Source organism: Ascaphus truei, chromosome 16, assembly GCF_040206685.1.
Source record: "Ascaphus truei isolate aAscTru1 chromosome 16, aAscTru1.hap1, whole genome shotgun sequence".
Classification (NCBI taxonomy): Eukaryota; Metazoa; Chordata; class Amphibia; order Anura; family Ascaphidae; genus Ascaphus; species Ascaphus truei.
The window spans coordinates 21,556,403-21,583,171 of record NC_134498.1 but is presented as its reverse complement, the minus strand read 5'-3'; the positions used below and the strand labels follow the sequence as shown (position 1 = coordinate 21,583,171).

The 26,769-nt window shown below is 41.9% G+C and overlaps 1 protein-coding gene across 4 annotated transcripts in view; it reads left to right on the top strand.

Moving 5' to 3' along the window:
• Positions 1–26,769, top strand: part of ZDHHC9 (zDHHC palmitoyltransferase 9) — a 76,057-nt gene that overhangs the window by 21,972 nt on the left and 27,316 nt on the right. For all 4 annotated transcript variants that reach the window (XM_075572831.1, XM_075572832.1, XM_075572833.1 and 1 more), the window contains exons 3-8: positions 669–829; positions 8,349–8,507; positions 12,179–12,316; positions 12,558–12,606; positions 15,347–15,449; positions 24,899–25,002. In XM_075572831.1, coding sequence (XP_075428946.1) covers positions 669–829; positions 8,349–8,507; positions 12,179–12,316; positions 12,558–12,606; positions 15,347–15,449; positions 24,899–25,002 — 714 coding nt within the window. The remainder of the gene's footprint in view (positions 1–668; positions 830–8,348; positions 8,508–12,178; positions 12,317–12,557; positions 12,607–15,346; positions 15,450–24,898; positions 25,003–26,769) is intronic.

Here is a 26,769-nt window from a genome sequence, read left to right as displayed (position 1 = left end):
GAATGCCGAGCCTACTGTGCCTAAGGATGAAGCATTTAAAACAAATGTATATAAAGTATGAAATACACATAGGACTTGGTGCTACTAAAGGATAAATTCCATTATGACCCAAATAACTTGTTTGTGGGATGTTGTGGACTGAGACAATTAGACTACATGACAATCCATGCGGTTCAGACAGATTATGGCTATATAAGTGGGTGGGTGTAAGTTGAAGTTCTGCAGAGTCAGACATAGAATGGTGAAAGATGCAAATTGTTAAAGCAAATCAAGATGTCTTTTAAATATTCAATTAAAATGGGTTTATTTGTGTGGGGGAGCTACAGTAAGCTTGATCAGTATTAGAGATGTGCGAAACTGTTCAAAATGCATTGACAAACTGTTAAGCATTTTCCCCCAAAAAAATGTTATCCCCTGTGAAACGCGCGTCGCCAAGCCTCAAAGGCCTCCATAATGTCGCCAAACTTGTTTTAATTAAGCATTATCTTGCCAGACAGTGACACGAATCACGCAGTGTGTGTCCTATTTATAGTCTCGACATTAATCAAATCTAGCTATTTTAGGGAATTTAGCAAATTAGCATAGAAACTGAAATCGCATGAACTGGGTGCAATAGTCTATACTTGAGCCACATTTCCACAGCTAAATGCCCTTCCTTTCCTGCACAGGTGTCGTTACCTTGCTGTGCACCTGTCCCCGGCTATCCCCGTCTTTGCAGTGGTCCTCTTTCTGTTTGCCGTGGCTACTCTCCTGCGCACGAGTTTCAGTGACCCGGGAGTGATACCGCGAGCATTGCCTGATGAGGCGGCGTTCATTGAAATGGAAATCGGTGAGTAATCCAGCACAAAAAAGGGATAATCTGGGGTTGTCCTAATCAGGAAGGGGAAGTCACATCAACTAGCCCTCTCTTGGTAAAGCATCAGCACATTGGAGTACAAACTAGTGCAGGTAGTGATTCCTTTTAATGGACTGGCATAAGAGTTCTCGAGTCACAGTTTGTACAAGGAAATTTAGAGGGTTATTCATTGAACACGTGTAGTGCCGAACAGGTCACTGTCGCGCGGAAACTCCTATTAATGTCAATGGGAGTTTGTCATAGAGCCCCAATTTAATAAAATAACCCAATTAGAATTGACATAGAGACTGTTGAGAACTTATTCTCAAACAGGAACTACTAAAAGATTGGCCATGCTGGTGCATTGAAAGGTTTTAACATGCAAGAGGATCTGGTTCTTTCATAAATCTTTTGGGACGAATGCAAGGCATAACTTAGATACAATACAATTCCGTTACTATACCCACTCTGGTCTCAGGATCTTGGTTGCCATTACACCTATATACAAAGAAAAGACAAAAAGGACAATTAGAGCAGCACAAGCTACATTATCAAGAACCATGAACCAGGACAAAACCCTTCTAATAGACAAGTGAAGCCGCATCGTTACTAAGATTCCCCTAATAGTATACAGGCATACCCCACATTAACGTACGCAATGGGACCGGAGCATGTATGTAAAGCGAAAATGTACTTAAAGTGAAGCACTCCCTTTTCCCACTGATCGATGCATGTACTGTACTGCAATCGTAATATACGTGCATAACTGATGTAAATAACTCATTTGTAACAGGCTCTATAGTCTCCCCGCTTTGGCACAGCTTCGGTACAGGTAGGGATCCGGTATTGCTGTTCAGGACGTGCTGACAGGCGCATGCGCGAGCTGCCGTTTGCCTATTGGGCGATATGTACTTACTCGCGAGTGTACTTAAAGTGAGTGTCCTTAAACTGGGGTATGCCTGTATTGATTTACGTGCTTCGTTAGTTTTGTTACGACTGTATGCCTGTAACGCTCGGCCTGCCCACAAGCCAGACGAGACCCCGGGAGTGAGGTGGAAAGGAGTAATACCACACACCTAACGGTAAACGGGGGCACGGCCGGAGTGTGGAAGTAGCGTAGCTGGTCCAGGGAACAAAAATAGAAAGAGTTCAGTACTTGCCAAATCCAGCATAGAAGGGTAAAGTCCGTAAGCCAATGCTCAAGGTGTTGGGAGAGCAGTGTGGTAGAGTGTCCGTAAGCCTGGGTCGTGGAGAGGAGAGAGCTGCATCGTAGGGGTCCGTTAGCCGAGTCCAAGGGATATAGAAGACTGCGAGGTAGAGAGGCCAAATCCAAGGGGGGTCCAGAGAGCAGCGTGGTCGAAGTCCAAAGCCAAGGTCGAAATCCAGGGAGGTCAGCAGAGAATACAGGAACAGGGACTGAAACACAAGAGAGCCAAGCAGAAGCAGACAGCACCAAGGTACAGGAGCTATGCAGAGCACTGTGGTAATGGTGAGAGCAGGCTAAATAGTGGGCTGGGACCTATCAGGGGAAAGGGAGGAGCGGAGGTGTGGTCCAAGGGTAGCCCTGATAGTGGAGAGGAGCCTGGGGGGCGGACCTGGTGGAGCAGGGGCAGGAAAGCGTGCCGATGCGTGCGCCGTAATGGAGGCCGCGGGGGAGATGCCGAGGGCCGGGGAACGCCGCCGGGATTTAGAGGCAGCGGGGAAGAGAGGTAAGGGAGCGCCGAAAGCGGGAGTCCCCCCAGTGCGGGTCCTTACAATGCCCTACGACCTGTCTCTGGGTGCCCTCTGTAACCTATGCTGGAATTACCTGTTGTGAGTTGGACAGAAGGCAGGCAATGGATACAATATATATCTCGGGCATGACCATGCTTGGTCAGTTTAGGTGTAGGAGAAGCGGGATTTATGAAGCAGGGATATCCTGCAAACCTGACCTGATGATGGCCCTTGAGGACTGGAGTTTACCACCCCTGCCTTGGTTTCCTATTATTAACTGTCTCTTAGGAAATGTTTTTTTTAATCTGTGTGTGTGTGTGTGTGTGTGTGTGTGTGTGTGTGTGTGTGTCTATATTTAGCTTTTCAAAAGACAGGGAAACAAGTTAAACGAGAAAGAAACGGCTTTCGTTGACGTTCCACAGAAACTGGGAAAGAAAGCGTAAGAACTGACAAATGCAATATCTCCGGAGCGTGGCATGAACGCTTGCAGTGGCGATGTGGGAATCATTGGCTGACTAAGGCTTAGCTAACAACCTTTTTCAAGTGGCGGAGGTTAAAGACGCAAGCCAAGCAGCGTAAAAAAATGAAATAAAAGTTTTTTTTTTAATATATGCAGCCTTTGATCACCTTTTGTTGAACATTAATTACCTAAGCTTCCGATCGATTTAGTTCTCCTGTGATCGATCAGCAATATCCTGCTTCCCAGGGTTCACTAAATGACTGCCTTTCAGCTTCACATCAATCCTTCAGTCAGTGTAACTCATCAGCTACAATTTATCCTTTTATTATGAAGGTAACATGATCTATTGTTACAGTTTGCAGCTCAAACAGCTGGGAATATTGGTAACAAATTATTGCAAACAGGAAAGTGTTACAAAGATCTTGCACTGCTGGAGAGGTGGGCTAAAGCTTGCTATTGAAACCAAAGGATGCTCAGTATATTAAAACTAATTAAAAATGGCATTAATAGTTGAAAAATGAAATAATAAGGTAGTAAATATTATCTAATACTACAGAACTGAATTATTTTAAAAACAAAAAAAATTAAGGATATTGGTTGAATTGCGCCTTTGAAACGAAGCTCTTAGCGAAGCCTATTGCAGCCTCTAGCAACTTCCGAAGCTAGAGATAATGATTAAAATCACCAGTAAAACATTTCAAAAAATGAAGAGCAGGACAAGATAATAACATTATACGAGTTCAACTCATATACAGCAGGGCCCCGCTTCTCAGCGCTTCGCTTTTCAGCGATACGGCAGCACCGAGAAGGGGGCCGCCATCTTTGATCCTCAGTCACGCATGCGCAGAACGGGCGGTTGTGCCCGGCGCGCATGCGCAGACCGTTGTCTGCGTGTGCAAATCGTAGTTTGCGCGCGCAGACCATAGGCTGCGCATGCGTAGAACGGCAAAAACGCCGTTCTGTGCATGCACAGAACTGAATATTGCCGGATCCGCTTTCCGCCGTATACCCGGGGCCCTGCTGTAGGTTTCTCGGGGGGGGGGGGAGAATGACGGCTTTTAACCCTGCCAGTAAAATGTATAACTACCTGAATGACCTGGCCCTCTGAGCCAAGATCCCAGCACTGTGATTATTTTTTATTGGTTTGTAATTAGATTAAATGATGACTAGTGCTAATGAAGGAAAACTAAATGCCCTTAACCCCTTTGCTTCCAAACGAGATGACAATGCAATGTATTTGTTCATTAAAGCTTAATCCGTGATTACACTGGTAAAGCAACAACTGGAATAATGGATTTAATACTGGGCATGTGGGGGGCAATGAGCAGCACATTTTTATTATGGGTATCAAATAAAGTATTGGATCTTGTGCTATAAGCGTATTAACATCGGGTGCCCTTTTAAAGGTGCAGTCCCACATAACCGGGCAGTTGAATTTGTTTGGGGCCTCCGAATGGGGAAGTGTTTGTTTTTATCAGAGATCCGATAAGGGGAGGGGCGACTCTGGTTGTTCAAGCTCTTGCTGATCACACAGATGGGAGCAGCCAGAGGCAATCACACCACTCCCAAGTCTCACCTTAATAAATATACCTATAGGGATCAGATGTATGTAAAAAAAAAATATATATATATATATATAAATATATATATATATATAATGGAAATATTACTGTATGTTTATTTGCATGTCTTAGACAGGTCTGCAACCCGCCTTTCACCATTATCACCCAGCACTTCCACTGCATCAAGGGATTCTGGGAAATGACATGCAAATGAGCACACAGTGCTACCTTTTGCTTCAAAACCATAAACTTGGTTCACGTGTTTTACCCACCATAACTTAACTAAGTATGGTAAAACCTATCCCTTGCTTAATTTTTTGCATAGCCAGTATAACCAACCCCACAATGAGGAGAACCATTAAGGTCGAAACAGTCGGTCTGTGGGTGGGTTTACTGGCTATGCATCTTAACCCTGGCTGTGCTCAAAGCTGTGACCATGCAGCAAGCTTAAGCCTATAGGGAACCATGTTTATGGTTTTGAAGCAAAAGGTGGCACTGTGTGCTCATTTGCATGTCCTTTCCCAGAATCCCTTGCTGCAGTGGAAGTGCTGGGTGATAATGGTGAAAGGCGGGGTTGCAGACCTGTCTAAGACATGCAAATGAGCATACAGTAATATTTCCATTTGCTATATGCTTTACTGGGTTTTTGTCACGTTTTTTACCCACCATAACTTAACGTATGTATGTATGTATGTTATAACCCAGGTCAGACCCCTTAAACATGTCACTGGAATTAGTTCAGTTTGGGCCTAGCAGGGATTATCCCTTGCATGGACATTTGCTTTTTGTGTTTTGGTTTAAATGTCAGCACTGTGATATACTGCAAGTGGATATGAATGCACTTTGCAATACGATGCATGGTACAGTATGCTGCTGCTTTTATCTGGACACGGGTTGCCACACACACATGTAGTTACAGGTTTCATCTATACACGGATTGTCACACACACGTAGTTACAGGCTTTCATCCATACACTGATTGCCACACACGTAGTTACAGGCTTTCATCTATACACGGGTTGTCACACACATGTAGTTACAGGCTTTCATCTATACACGGATTGTCACACACACGTAGTTACAGGCTTTCATCTATACACGGATTGTCACACACATGTAGTTACAGGTTTCATCTATACACGTATTGTCACACACACGTAGTTACAGGCTTTCATCCATACACGGATTGCCACACACGTAGTTACATGCTTTCATCCATACACGGATTGCCACACACGTAGTTACAGGCTTTCATCCATACAGGGATTGCCACACACGTAGTTACAGGCTTTCATCCATACACGGATTGCCACACACGTAGTTACAGGCTTTCAAACAACATTATTCGATGTTTGATTTTCCCAGTGGTAATTTCTCACCAACCAGTAAAAACACGATTCTTAAATTACCTTAATCCTTGGAAAGAATGACACAGGCCCCAAGATGTTTAAAGTAGCCTAATCCATATAAATAAGGAAACCGGTTAAACAATGATCGGTGTACCTTAATCCGTGCCAAAGTTTAATTTACAACATGCCTTGGTACAGTAATACAGATGATCCATTATAAAGGTTGGAGAAATAACTAAAAACCGTATTAAAATGGTCTGAGCAAATGGCAATTTCTTGGTAAACTTGCTGCATTTTTATTTTTACATGTTGAGCAAATAAAAATACACAGGGTGTGCTCATTTGCATGTTATTGCCCATAATGCCTGGCGGCAGTGGAAGCTGTATGCTAAGAGATAAGGGGGAAGGGCAGGGCTACAGACCTGTCTGAGACATGCAAATGTGCAGGCAAGTGGAATTTGTATTTGCTGCACACTGTACGAGGGTGTTTGTCAGTTTATTTTACTCACCATAACTTGTTTTGTGTCTCTATATACTGTATTTATTTATTTATAAAATATTTTACCAGGAAGTAATACATTGAGAGTTACCTCTCGTTTTCAAGTATGTCCTGGGCACAGAGTAAAACAAATAATACATGGTTACAAATACAGTTACATAAATGAACAGGGTATACATTATATACAAGACATTGCATGCACAGTTAAAGAAAATATATATTATGAGCGTATGAAACAGTTACAGACCAGATTAAAGTGTGAGACAGCCTTAGATTTGAAAGAACTTAAACTGGTGGTGGATGTGAGAGTCTCTGGTAGGTTGTTCCAGTTTTGGGGTGCACGGTAGGAGAAGGAGGAACGTCCGGATACTTTGTTGAGCCTTGGGACCATGAACAGTCTTGGTGACAAACTGATGACAGTTCTAATCACTGCCCCCCCCCCCCCTAAAACCTTTTAGAACAGAAGCAAACCCACTTCTACAAATGCCGCTCAGATGTATTACAATGCAGAATGTCACGGGAACATTGTGTTTTTTACCAAAATCTGTACATTTTCACTAGAACAACTGATGTCAGATATGTGGGTTATTCAAAACATTCTTTTTAGACAGAGCATTCCAGGAAGATTTATGTGGATTACATTTCAAAGCCATAGAAACACAAGAAATTCTGTTCCCACCTTTCAAAAAGCGGTAAAGAATATTCAGAACCAAATACAACACAGAGAACCAAAGTTTAGACACCCACAAATGGGGAAATAGGGATATAAGGATGGAAATATTTGTTTTTCATTTTTGAAAAATAAAAAATACTACAGTATCTGAGAGAGTTTGCGATGCTTTGTAAATTAAACACTACGGTCCAGGTTTACTAAGTGGTGCAATGCCATTAAACTTTGCAGCAGCAGAGGACACTTTATAGCACATTCTCTGTACTTATCAGAGAGCAAATAATGGCAATGGAGGGTTGAAGAGGGAGGCATTGCCTGAGCAAACTCTTCTTGAATACCGTGTTTAAAAAATCACTTAAAAAATAATGTCAAATGTGTTGGGTTTTTTTTGGATTGAAGCAGGGGTCTCCGGAGCTGAACCCCCATTAATTTCAGTTCCGGGGACCCCCTGCTTCTGGAGATACTTCTGTGTAGGTGTTGGAAGCTGCTCTGGCTGAGCTAGCTGGGCTTTAAAGTTTAAAATTTCTGCGTCACTTTGGCCAATAAAAAGCTGCACCGATGATGTCACAGCTTCCTATTGGCCCGCAGGGCGCAGGAGCTTTGAATGGCGGCCGCCACATGATCCCAAGAAACCGAGCGACTACTGGCACCTACAACAGAGGTAAGTATCTCTAAAAGCAGGGGTCCCCGGAGCTGAAATGAAGGGGTTGAGCTTCGTAGCCCCCCTGCATCAATGCTTTATAAAAAAAATCACTGCCATGGATTGCCTCTTTCAATACCGTTTTTTCCCTATTTTATAAGGCAAGGTTTTTCTCAATTGTTAAATTGAAAAAAGTACATACTTACCTTTATTATCAGGCCCCGCCCTCTTTGCGATCCTATCAGCAGTCGGATGTAGGAGGGTAAAATGGATGAAGCTCCACCTTGGGTGGCCTGAAGCAGCCATGTTGCTTGTGGCAGGCAGCTCAAATCGTGAGAGACGCACTGAGACACAGTGCGAGACATAGAGAGGGAGAGCGAGACAGATACTCTGTGTGTGTGTGTAAACTTTTTTTCTTTCCAGATACTACTGAAATTAGGGATCGCCTTATATTCGGGGTCACCCTATAATTGGTTAAATACGGTACTCCTAGGCGTTGGATTTCGGGTTTTAAACATGTCAGCCCTATTGGTACACTGTGGTTCTAGAAGGGACTGTCCCGTTAAGGTGACTAATATCTTTTTCCTGCGTTCAGCATGCTTTCTGCGTCTGTTTTTCAGAGGCAGCCAATGGAAATGTGCCGCCAGGCCAACGCCCACCGCCACGGATTAAAAATGTCCAAATCAACAACCAGATTGTGAAGCTGAAATACTGCTACACCTGCAAAATCTTCCGTCCTCCCCGCGCCTCTCATTGCAGTATCTGTGATAACTGTGTGGGTGAGTCACTCCCTGGGGTAATGGGGTTGTGTATCCATATTGATTGCAAAGATCAAATGAGATGCTATCCGGTTTCATGGACTATGCGTGCATCAAGTTCCTGGTCCTCTGAGTCACGTATGGATTGGGAGAGTGTCATTTTCTTTCAGTAGTATGAGCAAAAAGACAGGTTTTACTGGTTGAAGGAGCAGAAGTTTCCCCCCCCCCCCCCCTTAGACGTTCCCCCCCCTCCTGTCACCACAAAAAAAACGGGGGTCTCTGAGCTGATCCATGCTAATTTCAGTTCCGGGGACCCCCTGCTTGCTCAGATTCTTTCCTCCTTAGGGGGCACCAGTAGCAGTTCTGCAAGTTTAAAGCTTCTACGTCACGCGGGCCAATAGGAAGCCGCAAGGGATGACTTCACGGCTTCCTATTGGCCCGCGACACACGGGAGCTTTAAATCCGTCATTTCAATAGTCCAGCCGGAGCTGCTACCGGCACCCCCTATGCAGGTAAGTATCTCGGGAAGTAGGGGGTCACCGAGCTGAAATTTACTTAGTTCAGCTCCTGTGACCCCCTGCTGTGTGTGTGTGTGTGTGTGTGTGTGTGTGTGTGTGTGTGTATGTATGTGTAAAGCAGTATTTCTGCTTAAAGTTCAGTCCATACTAGGGGATTTTAAACCATGCAATGCGTTGCTAGCGTGTTTTGCAGCGAAAAGGGGTAAGCATCGAAAGCAAAAATATAATTATAAAAATGTAAATGTTCATGGCAAACATCAAAAATAATTTTCAATGTACGCAAAAAGAGAATAGAAAAGAAATCTGAGACGCTCAATGGACTGATTCAGCCACCCAAGTCATGTCTAAAGGAAATCGTGATATATAAAGTGTACATTGGGGTCATTGCCCCATGGATCAAAATGACATTTACATCCAACATCATTATTCTACGGTGTTGTGCCCTGGAAAAACCATCCTTGGTAAAGTTTGTGTTTAAATGAAAGAAAATAGTGCGCTACTAAAGGGATGGGCTAAGTGCAATAAAAATAAAAAATGAATACAAAAATGAAGGGATAACTATTATCCAAAAATATACAAAATACAGTGAAATAAAACCCAGGTGTCACCAGCTGTATCTAAGCCTATGCTAAAGTAAAGTGCCATAGAATAATCAGATGGGGAAATCTTATCTGTGATGAAGCGGTTCCGATTTTGAGATAAAGCCAGAGGTCTCGGGCGTGTGCCGCTCTCCATGGGAGGTTTTCCGTTTCTCCTTTAGTACATGTTAGGAAAGAAAAGAGTGCACAAAACACCCATAGAAAAGTACAGTTTTTACCCCTGATGAAGTGAATGATTTCACGAAACGCGTAGGGCTGGCAGTGTCCCCTCAAGTCTGGTTGGTAGCCCATTCCTGAGGTGAAGTCCTAGTCCCTCCGGCAGTCTAAAAATTGCTCCGGAGATCGATTTGCATAGCAAGTGACGTCGCAGGAGCATACAGCAGCAGACAAACAAGGATCCGGATACAATGGGACGCTAGAGGACCCTCTGAGTGGGTGCCAAACTGCCCCTTAAAAGTGTGAAGACTTTTATTTATGGACACCAAGTGAGTGTAAAACCATATGCTTTTTTAATGTATTTTTTTCATTAGAACTGTACTTTTCTATAGGCGCTTTGTGCGCTTTCTCTTATTTCTTTCCTAACTTGGTAAAGATTGGATTGGATGGGAATGACCTTTCCTTTGTTAATACAAATTTGCAAGGTCACAATATTTTTGCCTTTTGATTTCTCTCAAAAGTACAAATAATAGGATGCAATACATGTGGTTCATTATAGCATATTCATGCTAGCATTTATATAGGCAGACAGTGTTGAGTCTGCTTGAGAAATGCCAGATGAAATGGCTGTATTAAAGGTGGGAGAATGACACCAAAAAAGGTAAATAATTTCTCCCCTAACTCAAGCCGCTTCTTGTAAATGTAGCACTTTTGCCTCACTGACAGAAGGCATTGTGTACGCTAAAGCAGGGCTCTTCAACGTGTAATCGTGAGCCAAATGTGGCGGTGATGATCCTGGAGTGGCCCTTGGACTCTGCTTCTGCTAATTTCTTTGCAGCGTTACAGGTGGCTAAATGCAATTTTTCACACTTCAATTCACTTTTTAAAATGATTCATTTTGAGGCTTATCAGCTTGTTTTCTGTGCATTGATTTCTCACCAACAGAAACAGTGGAAACTGATTACACACAAGTTCTGCTTGTACAGTCCAATTTTTAATCTTTGCTCAATTTTAAACAAATGCAGATTAGAGAAATTTGCCAGGCTGCACATATATAATTTGACTTGAGACACATGGACCAAATACTGATATCTGGCGTTCACACAAGTTATTGGGTTTAAAGGCCAATGCACGTGATGATATGCAAGGGGAGTTTTTATCACATAGATATAATTATGTATGCGTTGCCCAAATAGTTGACAGTTGTAAAATTTAACCCAATGACTGCTGAATGAAAACTATTTAACTAAAGTGATTTATATAAACCTGGATTTCCACTACTCCCTAAACTACAGTACTTAACAATGCCCTCAAATGTATTTGTACTGTTTCTGTTGGTCTCCCCACATGCCGATTAGATTGGGACAGAGACTCCATTCTCTCCATATTGAAATCTGTAAAGTGCTACGTACCTGATTGACACTATAACAAGAAAGGAAGAAAAGCATATGAGCCATACATAATTCTGCCATAAAGAGAAATATCTGGAAGTGAAACTAAAATACAGGGCAATGCTTCATATCGGAAAGTGGTATTGGAGCATTACAAACCAAGTGAAATAGCTGTGATTCTAAGGTTAATTAAAATAAAAGTCCCCATCCTTTACGGTGATGCAGTTGTGACGGCGGCAGAAGGCCACCAGACCTCCGCCACTTCCATGTCATGTGATGGCTACAGGAGCCATCACATGACACGGCCATGCATCACATGGCAGACATTATCCGTTCGAGCGTTCAGCTCGATAACCCCATCAAAAATGAGCAAGCGTCCATGATTTACCTGGTACGACGTCACATGGGCCCTCGGGCGCCAGGTATGTCCTTAGGACATTCTAAGGGTGAAACCACGGAAACCGCCATTAACGTGAGTCAGAGTTTGTGTGATAATGCGCCAATCGGCACTATCACAGTTTATTGACCCAAGCTTCCAAAAAGTTCTCCTTGATGCATGTTTTCTGTTTCATATAAAAAAAATTTTTTCTGCATTTAACTGGCTAACTGAATTTCTTGCGCTTACGGCTGCTATTCAAAGGGGTTTATTCCATCTCAAACCAGCCAGAGTTGTATTTGTTTATGTGTATAATCAGAGATAAGGGACATACCTATATCCTGTTGCGTTAAGTGCATCATGCAATTGCTAGTGTTCAGTTAATCAGTCTACATAGAGCTCACTGACGGGAACAAGCCCAAATGGTTTAATACATTGCTGCAGAGACATTCTAAAAAAATGACGATCTTAAGACCTTATTCTTATTCCATATGCCAAAGTGGCTGTTTTTTGGGGCTGAAAATCCCCATTGAAATCTTTGGGTTCCGGCATATATAGAATTTTGCAGGAGATGTAATACAAACCCCAGAGACTGTTAAAATGACATTGTACATCAGTCACCAACTCTGACTTTGTCCCATTCTTTCGACAGAGCGATTTGATCATCATTGTCCGTGGGTGGGGAACTGTGTTGGAAAGAGGAATTACCGTTATTTCTACCTCTTCATACTCTCCTTATCCCTCTTGACAATCTACATCTTCGCCTTCAACATTGTCTATGTTGCCCTAAGTGAGTTACTTTTTCTGTTGCTCGATCTGAGTAGAGCAGGGGTGGCCAACTCCAGTCCTCATGGGCCACAAATAGGTCAGATTTTCAGAATATCCCTGCTTCAGCCACCTATGCTGAAGCAGGGATATCCTGAAAATCTGACCTGTTGGTAGCTCTAGAGGACTGGAGTTGGCCGCCCCTGGAGTAGAGTAACAAAATCCTTGTGTGTTGGCCTCTCTCACACTCTCTCCTCTTGTCGCAGACTCCTTGAAAGTTGGCTTCCTGAATACATTGAAAGAATCTCCTGGAACATATCCTTTTAACACCTTATTTCAGCACGAGGAGTCCTGTGAATTTGCTTTCCATTCACTTTGACGTGTTGTTGCATGGTAACATTTCCATTGTTCGTCATTGATAACTTTGCTATATTACAGAATGTGGAAATCACCTTTGTGAATGTCTTCTTGGCAATTGGTTCGGTGACTGTTTGCCAAGGGTTGTTTTCTAAGTCTGCCATGTTTACTCTGTTTTATACAATACCCTAGTTGTAGGCAACTCGTACATCATCCATTTTTTATACTGGTCTGCTAGTCGAAGTGACAACCTGCAAATAATCGTGGAACCCTAACACAAAGATCTCACATGACGACAATTATTTTTTAGGTAGGTGTATTTGTCCTGGAGAAGGGTTTATTGTGATACCCTTTAATGGGCCAAAAGTAACTGAGGACTTCAGTATTACCTTTTTTATTTGGACTACATAGGTTTGCCAGGTGTCCAGTATTGGACCGGACTGTCTTCTATTTGGACACTCTGTACAGTAAAAAATTAGAGGTAATACTGGACATGTATGTGTTCGGTATTGCCTGTGTGGAAATGGTGACCTGACCAGCTTCAGGGGCCACGGGATTTCCCCGAGCAGGGAGAAAGCAGGGCTTTTGCTAGATGGCTGGGCAGCTACCTCCATCCTGATTCTGCTGAGTAATGCAGCCAATCTGGTGGAGGTATCAAGAGCCTGGGGGTGGGACCAAGGAGAGGAGGAAATGGCATAGAGAGGCGTGTGTGTGTTTCTCGAGCGTGTCGCACCTTTCACCATTGTGTCCAGTATTTTTGGAGAGGCCAACTGGCAACCCTGCTAGCAATTGGTATTTTAGGAAACGCTTTTGAGAGCTCTCCTCTCTTCCACAGGGCAGCAATTCTAATTTAGAAAAGATTCCAGGAGTTTAACCCAGATGTAGAGAACAAGATAACATGCTAAGGCAGAAGTTGTAGAGTAGTAAGCTTCTGCCTTAGATGGTTAGCTTGGTCTCTACATCTGGGCTAAACTCTTGGAATCTGTGTAAATCAGTATCGCTGACCTGAGGAGGAGAGGAGAACTCTTAAAAGCTTGTCTTATAGTATAGATTGTTAGTCCAAATAAAAAAGGTATCACCTAATACTGAAGAACTCATTTACTCTGCACGGTCTCAACTGGACTCACATGGCTATTTCTAATTCATAATGGGCCAAGACAATTTCTCCATGGATTTAATTGTGTACACAACTTTAAATACACATAAAGAACAGCCCTACGATGTATTGTCAGTACTTGAGTACACAAAGACAAGTTCTCCGTGCACATTATGCCATGAATGGCTGCTGAGTGCAGTAACAGTTATCATATCTTACAATGCAACTACAATTTATTTCCAAAGTACTCATGCGGGAAGTATTTATTTTTTAAATATATATATATATATTTTTCCCCCTGTTCTTTATATAGTTATTTTTCCCAAAATAGACTATACACAACGGAAAATTTAGTGTTATTTTGTTGCAATGGAGATATACATTATTATTATTTATTTGTTTATTTTTTTTCACAATTCTGAATTGAGTTTCTTTAATTTTAAGAATTCTATTTCTAATTTTTTGAAGTAAAATCTTTGGAAAAGGCAACCTAATGAGATAGCGGTAAACCTTTATACATTTAATAAACACTAAATTGATATTTCTATAACGCTTCCTATTCCTGAATACAGTTTCCCACCTGATGTTTTCTGGTTCACCACATTTATATTGCTCTCAAATATATATACAGGCATACCCCGCATTAACGTACGCAATGGGACCGGAGCATGTATGTAAAGTGAAAATGTACTTAAGTGGAAAAAGGTAGTGCTTCACTTTATCGATGCATGTACTGTACTGCAATTGTTATATACGTGCATAACTGCTGTAAATAACGCATTTGTAACAGGCTCTATAGTCTCCCTGCTTGCGCACAGCTTCGGTACAAGTAGGGAGCCAGTATTGCTGTTAAGGACGTGATGACAGGCGCATGCTTGAGCTGCTGTTTGCCTATTGGGCGATATGTACTTACTCGCGAGTGTACTTAAAGTGAGTGTACTTAAAGCGGGGTATGCCTGTGTGTGTGTATATATATATATATATATATATATATATATATATATATATCTATATCAACTGTAAATATTCCTGTTTATTCATTTGCATGTCTTAGACAGGTCTGCAACCCTGTCTTTCCCCATTATCGCCCAGCACACAGCACTTCCACTGCAGCAAGGGATTCTGGGAAATGACATGCAAATGAGCACATGAGCACACAGTGCCACCTTTTATCTCAAGCTCACATTACATGAACTTGAGATAAAAGGTGTTGTTCATGTAATGTGAGATAAAAGGTGGCACTGTGTGCTCATTTGCATGTCATTTCCCAGAATCCCTTGCTGCAGTGGAAGTGCTGTGTGCTGGGCGATAATGGGGAAAGACAGGGTTGCAGACCTGTCTAAGACATGCAAATGAATATACAGGAATATTTACAGTTGCTATATGCTATACTGTGGAGGGTTTTTGTCACTTTTTATTTACCCACCATAACCTTAAATAATATATATATATCTGTCCATGGATAATGCATGGGATAAATATATGTACTCCAACTCATACTATTTATTTTCCCTTCAGAATGAATTACATGAAATGCCATTGATGGCTACATTGTTTCCTGTGAAACTGTAAATATACTGTATTCCTTAACCAGTTTTTCACGGTCCTGGAAGTTGTTATCTGCTTCTTCACTCTCTGGTCTGTCGTGGGATTAACCGGTTTCCACACATTCCTGGTGTCCCTGAACCAGACAACCAATGAAGATGTAAGTATCTCCTATATACTGTATTTTGGAAAGCTGTTTGTCGGTACGTAATGCATTTGGACACTTCTTAAGATATCTTAACCAAATTTTGCATAATGGTTACTATGATCAAGGAGCAGATTTCTGTCTATGCTTGGATGCCATTTTGAATTAAGATGGTGGCGGACAGAACCTTTCAAAACGGCACAAATTTTAACCAAATTCGGCAGGATATATATATATATATATTATATACAGTTGGGTTCCGTAATAATTAGACACTGATACAAGTTTTGTTATAACGTGCAGTCTATCAGCTTTAATTTGAGGGTATTCACATCCAAATTGGAGGAAGGGTTTAGGAATTACATCTCTTTTATATGTAGCCCCCTCTTTTTCAAGGGACAAAAAGTAATTGGACAATTAACTCAAAAGCTGTTTAATGAATAGGGGTGGGCTATTTCTTTATTTCATCATCAATTAAGCAGGTAAAAGGTCTGGAGTTGATTCCGGGTGTGGCATTTGCATTTGGAAACTGTTGCTGTGAACCCACAACATGCGGTAAAAGGAGCTCTCAATGCAAGTGAAACAGGGCATCCTTAGGCTGCAAAAAAAAAAAGAAAATCCATCAGAGAGATAGCAGGAACATTAGGAGTGGCCAAATCAACAGTTTGGTACATTCTGAGAAAAAAAGAACGCACTGGTGAGCCCTGCAACACAAAAAGGCCTGGATGTCCACGGAAGAAACAAAAACATAGTGACTAATCGCTCACCTAGTAGTACATGTGGTTAAAAAACTTGGTGCACAGGGAAAATTAAATAGCTAACACTTGAATAGGTGACCACCAAGGGTCACTATAAGCCCTATAAATTCCACTCTTAAGTTACAGTATCAATATTAGACACTGTTATGGAAGGAAAATATGTAATTAGTAGGACCAAAGAAAGGGTCCACTGACCCTAGGAAAACAGACTCAAAAGCATAATTAAAAACTAAAAAATAATAAAATTTGAATAAACCTGTTTTGTGACAAAACAACATATATAGTGAACATATAAACACAGGATATTAAAATCCTCAGTGGGAGAGACGGTTAAATATAGGGATGAGCTGGTATATATATACCCACTGCTCATATAGGAACTAATGTCCTGTGTGGATATAAGGTATGAAGAGTGGAGTAACAGTGAATTTGTAGGGGAACAAAAACTGTTGATAGAACTTGGCACTAGAGGGTAGTTACTAATGAAGTCACTATCACCACCCGACACAGCGTAACCGTAGACACATATAAATAAATCCCCAGAAAGTAGAAAACCAAAACAGAGATATGTCACACATTCATAATGGCTGCATGGATAGTTACCACAAAAGGTATATCTGCGTTTATTGATATAATATCACGGAGGAGATTGTATTCCTCAATATACCGGTATTGTATCGTAATAAATATACCAGAGGGTTACAGCTTTGCAGAATATTCAATACTGGGCCTCATTCTCTGTAGTGGTATAATCACGGGGGGAAAAATGGATATATGGCTGTGTCCGCCACTGTACTACCTTATCTTCGTATCCCCATACACCAAACCGTCTCTCCTGGTGTACGTCATGCGTCTGACGTCACCATACCCCGACGTACGTTTCACGTGCTAGGCACGCTTCTTCAGGGGGAGGAGTCACAAACCGTGAGTGTAGACGCCGCATTTTAAGGTCTGATGTCAGGGAGGAGCTGTCATGTCGACCAGTAGTAAATAAAGATCTGGTCCTGCCTCTAGATGGGCGTGGATACATAGCGGCATAATAGGTAAATGTATACAAGGAGTGTATTGGAGTCATAATGGCTCTAAGTGTGTATGAACATGAATATCGTGTTTAGTATATAAACCGAGGAGACGAGAAAATACATATTTTTAATAGAGGGGGTATAGGAACATAATATATAACTGATATCTGTATCCAGATCTAACTATATGGGGTATAGATATAACAGTGAAGGTATGCAGACCACTCTGGGTTTAGCAACTAGTGACAAATACTGGGTGGTCAAGTAAGATGATGTTAGCAAGATATATGATTAATATGGACATCAAACGGGATAGGGACATTTCCCCATCATAGCACCACATAGAGCAACGTCCACAGATGGAAGTGGACACTTAAATCATACATATGGATTTGGGTAGGTCATCGCAGTGCAGGGAAGCAACGTCCACAGATGGTATTAAAATGTTATTATTTTTTTTGGTTTTAATTATGCTTTTGAGTCTGTTGTCATAGGGTCAGTGGACCCTTTCTTTGGTCCTACTAATTACATATTTTCCATCCATAACAGTGTCTAATATTGATACTGTAACTTAAGAGTGCAATTTATAGGGCTTATAGTGACCCCTGGTGGTCACCTGTTCAAGTGTTAGCTGTCCACGGAAGAAGACAGCGGTGGATGAGCGTAGGATCCTTTCCATGGTAAAGAAAAACCCCTTCACAACATCCAGCCAAGTGAAGAATACTCTCCAGGAGCTAGGCATATAATTTTCCAAGTCTACCATAAAGAGAAGACTTCACGAGAGCAAATACAGAGGGTTCATCACAAGGTGCAAACCATTCATAAGCCTCAAGAATAGAAAGGCCAGATTAGACTTTGACAAACAATAACTAAAAAAGCCAGGCCAATTCTGGAACAGCATTCTTTGGACAGATGAAACTAAGATCAACCTTTACCAGAATGATGGGAAGAAAAAAGTATGGAGAAGTCTTGGAGCGGCTAATGATTCGAAGCATACCACATCATCTGTAAAATACGGTGGAGGCAGTGTGATTGCATGGGCATGCATGGCTTACAATGGCACTGGGTCTCACTAGTATTTATTGATGATGTGACAGAAGCAGCCGGATGAATTCTGAAGTGTATAGGGATATATTGTCTGCTCAGATTCAGCCAAATTCAGCTAAGTTGATTGGACGGCGCTTCACTTTACAGAGGGACAATGACCCAAAACATACTGCGAAAGCAACCCAGGAGTGTTTTTTAAGACAAAGAAGTGGAATATTCTGCAATGGCCGAGTCAATCACCTGATCTCAACCCGATCGAGCATGCATTTCACTTGCTGAAGACAAAACTTAAGGCAGAAAAACCCACGAACAAACAACAACTGAAGACAGCTGCAGTAAAGGCCTGGCAAAGCATCACAAATGAGGAAACCCAGCCTTTGGTGATGTCCATGCGTTCCAGACTTCAATCAGTCATTGCCTGCAAAGGGTTCTCGACAAAGTATTAAAAATGAGCATTTTATTTATGATTTGTGTTAATTTGTCCAATTACATTTGAGCCCCTGAAATAAGGGAAGGTAATCCAGAGGATCAGAGCAGAGCACAACTGTGGAAAAAATGGGGGCTAAACACCAGTAATGAAGTTAAAAAATATGAAACTTTAATCCATGGTATACGAGGAACACACAATCAGGAACTCTGACGCGTTTCGGGCAGGACGCCCTTTGTCAAAGAGTACATACATATTTATATATTTATATATATATATATATTTTTTTTAGTGATGCCCACACCACGTTGCAGTCTCTTTTATCCCAAATATGACCGGAAACACACTGTTTCTATTTACGTGGGGTTTATTAACATATTAGCAGGCCCACCGTCCCTTTTAAGAAAACATAACAAAAATCAAAAGCATAAATAAATACCTATCCCTGTCAGGGAACTAACTGACTTCTTCAGGCCCTTACTATCAGGGCAGCCAGCTAAGCCGGTTGTCGGCCTTAAAACATATACATTCCATTCAAAGTCTGTGCAGATAATAATAAAACGTTTGCCTTATCTGTTTAGTCCAGGGTTTGGAACAGACGTCTTCTGCTTCAGCACGGTCTCTGTCGTCCGTTCTTCTCTGGGGAACTCGGCCCCTACGTTGAGCCCAGAGAAACCCCTCTGTAGGTCCTCTGAACCAGCTTCCATTAGCTGGGGAGCCTCTCTCTCTCTTCTCTTCCCCCCCCCCTTCCCCCTTCTCTTGGGAAAAACAGTCTCTCACTCTGTGAATCTCAGCACGGCTCTCTCACTCTCTGTGGCAGCATGGCATCACTCTGTGTTTGCCTTAAACACTTCCTTATTCACTGAGGGAGTCCATCCTGATTAATTAGCCAGCAGGTGAACAGCCATTCCAGAGAGGATAAACTCTGTGTGAGCTGGAAAGCACACTTACTGCACTGTTCCAGCAGCTAGAGATACCTGATGGTATCACAAAAAAATAAATATATATATATATATATATATATATATATATATATATATATATATATATATAATGTATATATTATATATGCAAATGTAAATACAACTGTATGCTCATCTGCATGTCTTAGGCAGGTCTGCAACCCCGCCTTTCCCCATTAACACCCAGCACACAGCACTTCCACTGCAGCAAGGGATTCTGGGAATATATATAAAATTCACGTTATAACACGATGCAAGTGTGGCTTCCAATTTTTGAATTTATTTATACTTTACAACACGATTATTGGTGTCTTAAATACATTGTTGTACATTATTTCTAATGCGATCCGCTTATAACACAATGTGATTCATTGGACCCCAAGCACAGCGTTATAAGGGGGTTGAGATTGAGATGCATGCTCTGCTACACCTAAAGCATATCCTAAGTCATATACAGTTCTGCCCACATATTACTGTCAAATACCTCAGTCAGTTTTTGTTTAACCTTTAACTATTGGGATTATTTATTAGTTTGTATTGAGAAGCTAAATACTGTATGAGATTGATAATTGGGTTTTCTCACTGCTCCTATATCATGCAAAAAGGGTGACTCGTAACAACGGGCAGAAAGAGAGTGCTCCTAAGTGCCAATCCCCTTCAGGGTAAGGGTAAAAGTAAAATATATATATATATATATATATATATATATATATATATATATATATATATATATATTTGTATGTACAGGCAGTCCTCGGTTATCCGACGCAATGCGTTACTCAAAATGGCGTCGGATAGCGAAGCGTCGTAAAGCGAAACCCGTTTTCCCATAGGAAAACTGTTTAAATCAAACATTCCGTTCCTGAAGGCATTTTTAATGCTAAAATACACAGAAAATGTTACTCAAGCAATAAGATATGCAGCACACACATAGATTATGATGGAAACATTATATTTATTGATTCCAGAACTGTAAAATAAAACTATGAAAATAAAACTATGCTGTATTCTGTACAGAAATGTACATGAGCAAAAAAAAACACATCAATTATTGGAGGAAGATGATTGGGGGGGGATCTTCAACAGACAACAGACTTTTTGGAGGTGATGTAGGTGGACTTGAAGGTTTTCGGCCTCTTGAAGAATCTCTTCATTGAAGTCTGGACAGATCCTTTCCTTTTCTGCGTGTAGATCTCTCTATAGCAGCTGATTTGGTTAGACACCCCACGACTGACTGTTCAACTCCGTTCAATGTTAGGGTCATTGTCCTCAAATATGGCCAGTGCGCTATCAATGTGCTTGAATGCCGCAGCCAACATTTTGGTTGACAATAATTTACGTGGCTGTGGCTGTCCCACATCAGCAGATTGGTGGGCCTCCTCTTCAGCAATTTTTTGCTCTTCTAATTGCATGAGGTCTTCATTGCTCAACTCGTTAGAATATGAGGCGAGCAACTCCTCAATATCCTCGGTTTCCACCTCCAAGTTGAGATCTCTGGCCATTTGCACAACAGTTTCTGTAACCTCTGCAACAGTCTCTGTAAGGCCTTGGACATCAGACACAAAATCAGGGCACAAATTACGCCAAACTCCATTTAAATTGGATTGTTTTACCTCATTCCATACCTCTCCGATGTTTCTTACTGCATGGAGAATGTTGTAACCCTTCCAAAATTCTTTTAAGGTTGGACCACCTTCCACATCAGTTGCTCTGATGGCCTGGGCAAATGTTCGCCTAAGATAGTAGGCCTTGAAGTAAGCGATAACCCCCTGGTCCATCGGCTGTATCAATGAGGTGGTGTTGGGGGGCATGAACACCACCATGACGTTTGGATGATTGTCATCCAGGTACACGGGGTGGCCAGGAGCATTGTCCAGGAGCAGCAATGCTTTAAAATCGAGGTTCTGGTTCATGCAATATAACTGCACAGCTGGAATAAATTGATGCTGGAACCAGTCCTCAAAAAGGCTCCCTGTTACCCACGCCTTAAGGTTGGACTTCCAAATCACTGGAAGTGTGTTCTTTGCACAACCCATGAATGCCCTAGGGTTTTCTGCATGATAAACAAGCAAAACCCATGAATGCCCTAGGGTTTTCTGCATGATAAACAAGCAAAAGTTTTAGCTTGAAATCGCCTGCAGCATTTGATCCAAGCAGAAGAGTCAGCCTGTCCTTTGCAACTTTTAACCCAGGCATTGATTTTTCCTCTTTTGCAATGTAGCTTCTACTGGGCATTTTCTTCCAGTAGAGCCCAGTCTCATCAACATTGAACACTTGACGTGCACAATAGCCACTGTCTTCTATAATTTTGGCCAATGTAACAGGGAAAGTTTTAGCTGCCTCCTCATCAGCACTAGCAGCTTCACCGGTCACTTTAATGTTATGCAAGTTTGCCCTCTCTTTAAACCGCATAAACCAGCCCTTACTTGCAGTGAACGTTTCCTCAGTGGTCCCTTCTCCATGCGGTTGCTTAATGTCCTCATACAGACTCAAAGCCTTGGCCTGAATTAAGGCTAAACTAATAGGCACATGACACTGGGATTGATCTTCCAGCCATATGATGAGGAGTTTTTCTACCTCAGCAATATGCCCAGCACGTTGCCTTATTGTCGTACCTTGCATAGGTGCTGAGCCCTTGATCTGTTCCAGGATTCTTGCCTTGTCTTTGATTATTGTCACAATAGTTGTGCGAGGTATATCCAAGGCACGTCCAATTTCTGTGTTCGTCTCTCCTTTCTCGGAGCGCTTTATTATGTTTTGTTCGGTCTCCAAAGTAATAGATTTTCTATTCCTTTATGGAGTAACAGCACTTTGCTTTTTGCTTTTATCAGGCATGGTTTAGGGCCTAAAATACACCACCAAACCTTCACACAGACTGTTCAGAATGATTTCCCTAGCCTGCAGCCTTCTGATTGGACATTTGTAGCAATTTTTTAAAACGTCGTAAGAGCATCGGATAAGCCGTTCGGGCGTCGTAAAACGGGCCATAGGGATGCATTGACTAGCGGCGGATAAGTCGTTCGTCGTAAAACGAGGACCGCCTGTATGTGTGAATGATAGAAAAATAAATTGATTGGAATACAATAACAGATGCCAGGGCAGCCAGGAAAACTGGTATGAACAACACCAGAAATACAGAGTACAGATACAGACCAGCGCCCGAAGTAACAGTCCGATAAGTCCAAATGAGGAGAGATGGGAGAAAGGGTCCAATGAACAGGAGTTCTCCAATCAAGAGGTCCGTGACATGTGGACAGAAACAAAAATAAAAATCATAGTGTAAACTGTAACAGAGACTAGGTAAAACTCAACACAAAACAATAAAGACAAACAACAAAAAACATATACATAGAATACTGAAGCTGTAATAAAAACTATTTATTCAAACAAAGGAGCCTGCTGCAGTGGGTCATCAAGGGGTTAAAACCCAAAACCCTACTTACAGCAGGACTGGATAATTGAGCGTGTGAACCAAGCAGGAAAGAATGCCAAATGCAGGGGAAGTCCTCCGTGGGCGCTTCAGGTGAGCTCTGTCTCTCTCCGGTTGGTAGAAAGTTCCCAAAAATGGATACAGGGACAGAGGGGCTACACACATCTGCTACAACTTCTCTCGTGATGACGTTGTTTCCTCATAGTGTGGTCAGAGACGCTACACACAACCGTCTCTCTCCACAGGCGCCGTAACCTTTGACCCAGGGCGTGTGTAGCACCCCTGTCCCTGTATCCATTTTTGGGAACTTTCTACCAACCGGAGAGAGACAGAGCTCACCTGAAGCGCCCACGGAGGACTTCCCCTGCATTTGGCATTCTTTCCTGCTTGGTTCACACGCTCAATTATCCGGTCCTACTGTAAGTAGGGTTTTGGGTTTTAACCCCTTGATGACCCGCAGCAGCAGGCTCGTTTGTTTGAATAGTTTTTATTACAGCTTCAGTGTTCTATGTATATGTTTTTTGTTGTTTGTCTTTTGTCTTTATTGTTTTGTGTTGTGTTTTACCTAGTCTCTGTTACAGTTTACACTATGATTTTTATTTTTGTTTCTGTCCACATGTCACGGACCTCTTGATTGGAGAACTTCTGTTCATTGGATCCTTTCTCCCATCTCTCCTCATTTGGACTTATCGGACTGTTACTACGGGCGCTGGTCTGTATCTGTTCTCCTCGTAACAACGGGCACAACTGCCTGTGCCTGAATGCACTGAAACTAGGCACACTCAGGAACTGTAAATACGGATAGTAGATGAGTCCTTAGGAATGGGCCCAAACATTGATCTGATGGAATAAAAACCCCTGTTCACTATTTGCAGTTCCTGAGATTCTGTCTCCAGGAAGCAGAAGACAATTTAACAAGATTGCTTGTTCCCTTTGTATTAATACACATTATTCACATTCTTCTTTTCTGAACAGGAAATGGTTTCTGTCTTGTATATTGTGTAATTCCTGAATATCACAACACGTACATTGTTTACTTGCGTTGCATGCTTAAGAAGAGGTGGAGACCTTATTGTGTTACACTAAATGCATATTGTATAGGAATGACATAACAGATCGCTAGAGTTTTTACATACAGAATGTGATCTTCCTAATCATATTGCTAATGTGTCAATTATACAGAACAATTTATATCCGTATCTCCTGCTCAATATAGAACGTTTAGATACTAATTTTCTACCACAGGTACACTCCATTCAAGCAGTGATACAAGTAGCAAAGTTGATAACTATAGTTAATAGTCCTATATGTTTTATATACTATATACCCTGTGTCCTGTGCAAATCCTTTATTTCTAGACTTTAGAAATGAATCTCTGGTAGTGTTTGATATCGGGACTGGTTTAATTTGTAAACGTTTCATCACATTCTAATAGCAAATAAAAATACCACTTGTGAGCACGTGTCTCAGACAGGTCTGCAGCTCTGCCTTGCCCCATTATCTTTTGGCATACAATGCTTCCACTGCAGCTAGGGATTCTGGGAAATTACATGCAAATGAGCACACAATGTCATCTTTTGCTTCAAATCCATTTTAACTTGAATCCCTATAAGCTTATGCCTGCCACATTACGCAGCTTTTCAGCACAGCCGGGGTTAAAGAAGCCAGCAACCCTACTCACAGACAGCTTTTTAGACCTTCTGGATCTCACCAGTGTGAGTGAGGCTGGCTGCCGGCAATGTGATTTTGAAGCTGTGCGCGGTTTCAACCATCACATTCTAATGAAATGTTTCCATATTTTGTTTCTTCATTTTCTAGATAAAGGGATCTTGGACTGGTAAGAATCGTATTCAAAACCCCTACAATCATGGTAACCTGGTGAAGAACTGCTGTGAGGTGCTATGTGGTCCAGTGCAACCAAGGTACAGTAAGTGAGTAAATCGGGTTAAGCCAGGACTGGCCAACTCCAGTCTTCAAGGGCCACCAACAGGTCAGGCTTTAAGGATATCCCTGCTTCAGCACAGGTGGCTCAGTCATTGAGCTGAGCCACCTGTGCTGAAGCAGAGATATCCTGAAAACCTGACCCATTGGTGTCCCTTGAGGACTGGAGTTGCCCACCCCTGGTCTAAGCAAAGCGAGATGCATTGTCAAGAGGAAAAAAGCTCATTGGAAAATCAACTGCAAGTATCTATAACACACGCATGAGATATGGAATAAAACGGTGTGCGCTCTGCGTGCAAGGAGGACTTTAAGCAATAGGAGAATGACCAGACCGCTCACCCATGGTACTCCTAAGTATCGTATTATATGGTAGTAAGACGCAAGGTGCATAAGGTAATAACATACAGGTATACGAATTTGATCCTCAAAGGGTCAGAAAAAGGTCCCCAAGTACTGCACTCAATACGGGCGTTTGTAGGAGAGTGGGACTGCATTAGTCAAAGAGATATAATATCTCATATATGACTGTCGTGTAACAACACTGCTAACTAATAGCGTACAAAAAAGCACTTGACCTAAAAATTAACTTGTGAAGTGATAGTGCCTAATGCACTAGTGTGCAAACTATGATCCTAACTGGATGCCTGTGATGCCTGTGATTACTCAATGTGTCATGTTGAATATATACCAATTATTGAGGTGAATGGTGATTCCTTGAGAGGTGTTAACCCTCAGATAGGAAGGCAGCCAAAGGGAAAAGATATACAAGTCTTCCCAAAAACTTGTTACATCAGATATACAAAACAAGAAACAAATCCCCGACGCAGATGAATAGTATACTGATACCAGACCCAGTGCTGTAATAAGAACCAGTTCCACTGTCGTGTAACCCATGTGATATGCTATGCTCTAAAAAAAACAAATGGCCCAGATGGGGCCACAAAATAATAGCATTTTATTACTTCCAAGATTAAACACGGTGAAAGTTATTTACAGTGAATAAGGTTTCAAATCCCCAAGGTGGGGTGGCGACGTAGTAGCGCACTGGGATATATGCCGTGAATATATCTCAGCGTGTATCTCAAATCAAAAGGATAAATGCGTATCCCCAGTGAGGTCTACTTGTGTATCCTGGTATAGCATTGATATAGCTCAGTCGAAGAATCCGTGAAGAAGACTGAGCCACCTCTGCTGGATATCCTGAAAAGCTGACCTGTTGGGGGCGGGCTTGAGGACTGGAGTTGAGCCCCCCCTGTGCGAAACCACAAGTATTGACAACATGTTGTAATAAACATGCTGGACTGGACTTTTTCTTTCCACTGAAGGGATGCAATGGTTTCTGGGTAATAAAGCACAGCCTTCATGTCCGTTATGTTATCTGTCCAAGAGAATGGCTTTATTGAAAGGGAGACATGAGAAATAGTTGTCGTTTTACCCCCAGAGTAACAAAATGAGTACAACTGACAAACCATTAACATGCAGTGGCTTAGGTTTCAGATGTATATACATACACACACTATCCTGTCGGCACTTGTCGGAAGACTTTTTTGACTTTGATTTATGATTTTTTTGTTAATGGCAGGTTTGTTTATGCTGTCATTATAAATGTTAAAGTGGTAATCCAAGCACTAGAAATTTTTTTTTTTTTTACAATTTTTAACTCTGGATTGAAGTAGGGGGTCTCGGGAGCTGAACCCCATAAATTTCTGCTCCGGGGACCCCTTGCTTTCAGAGATACTTAGGGAGTA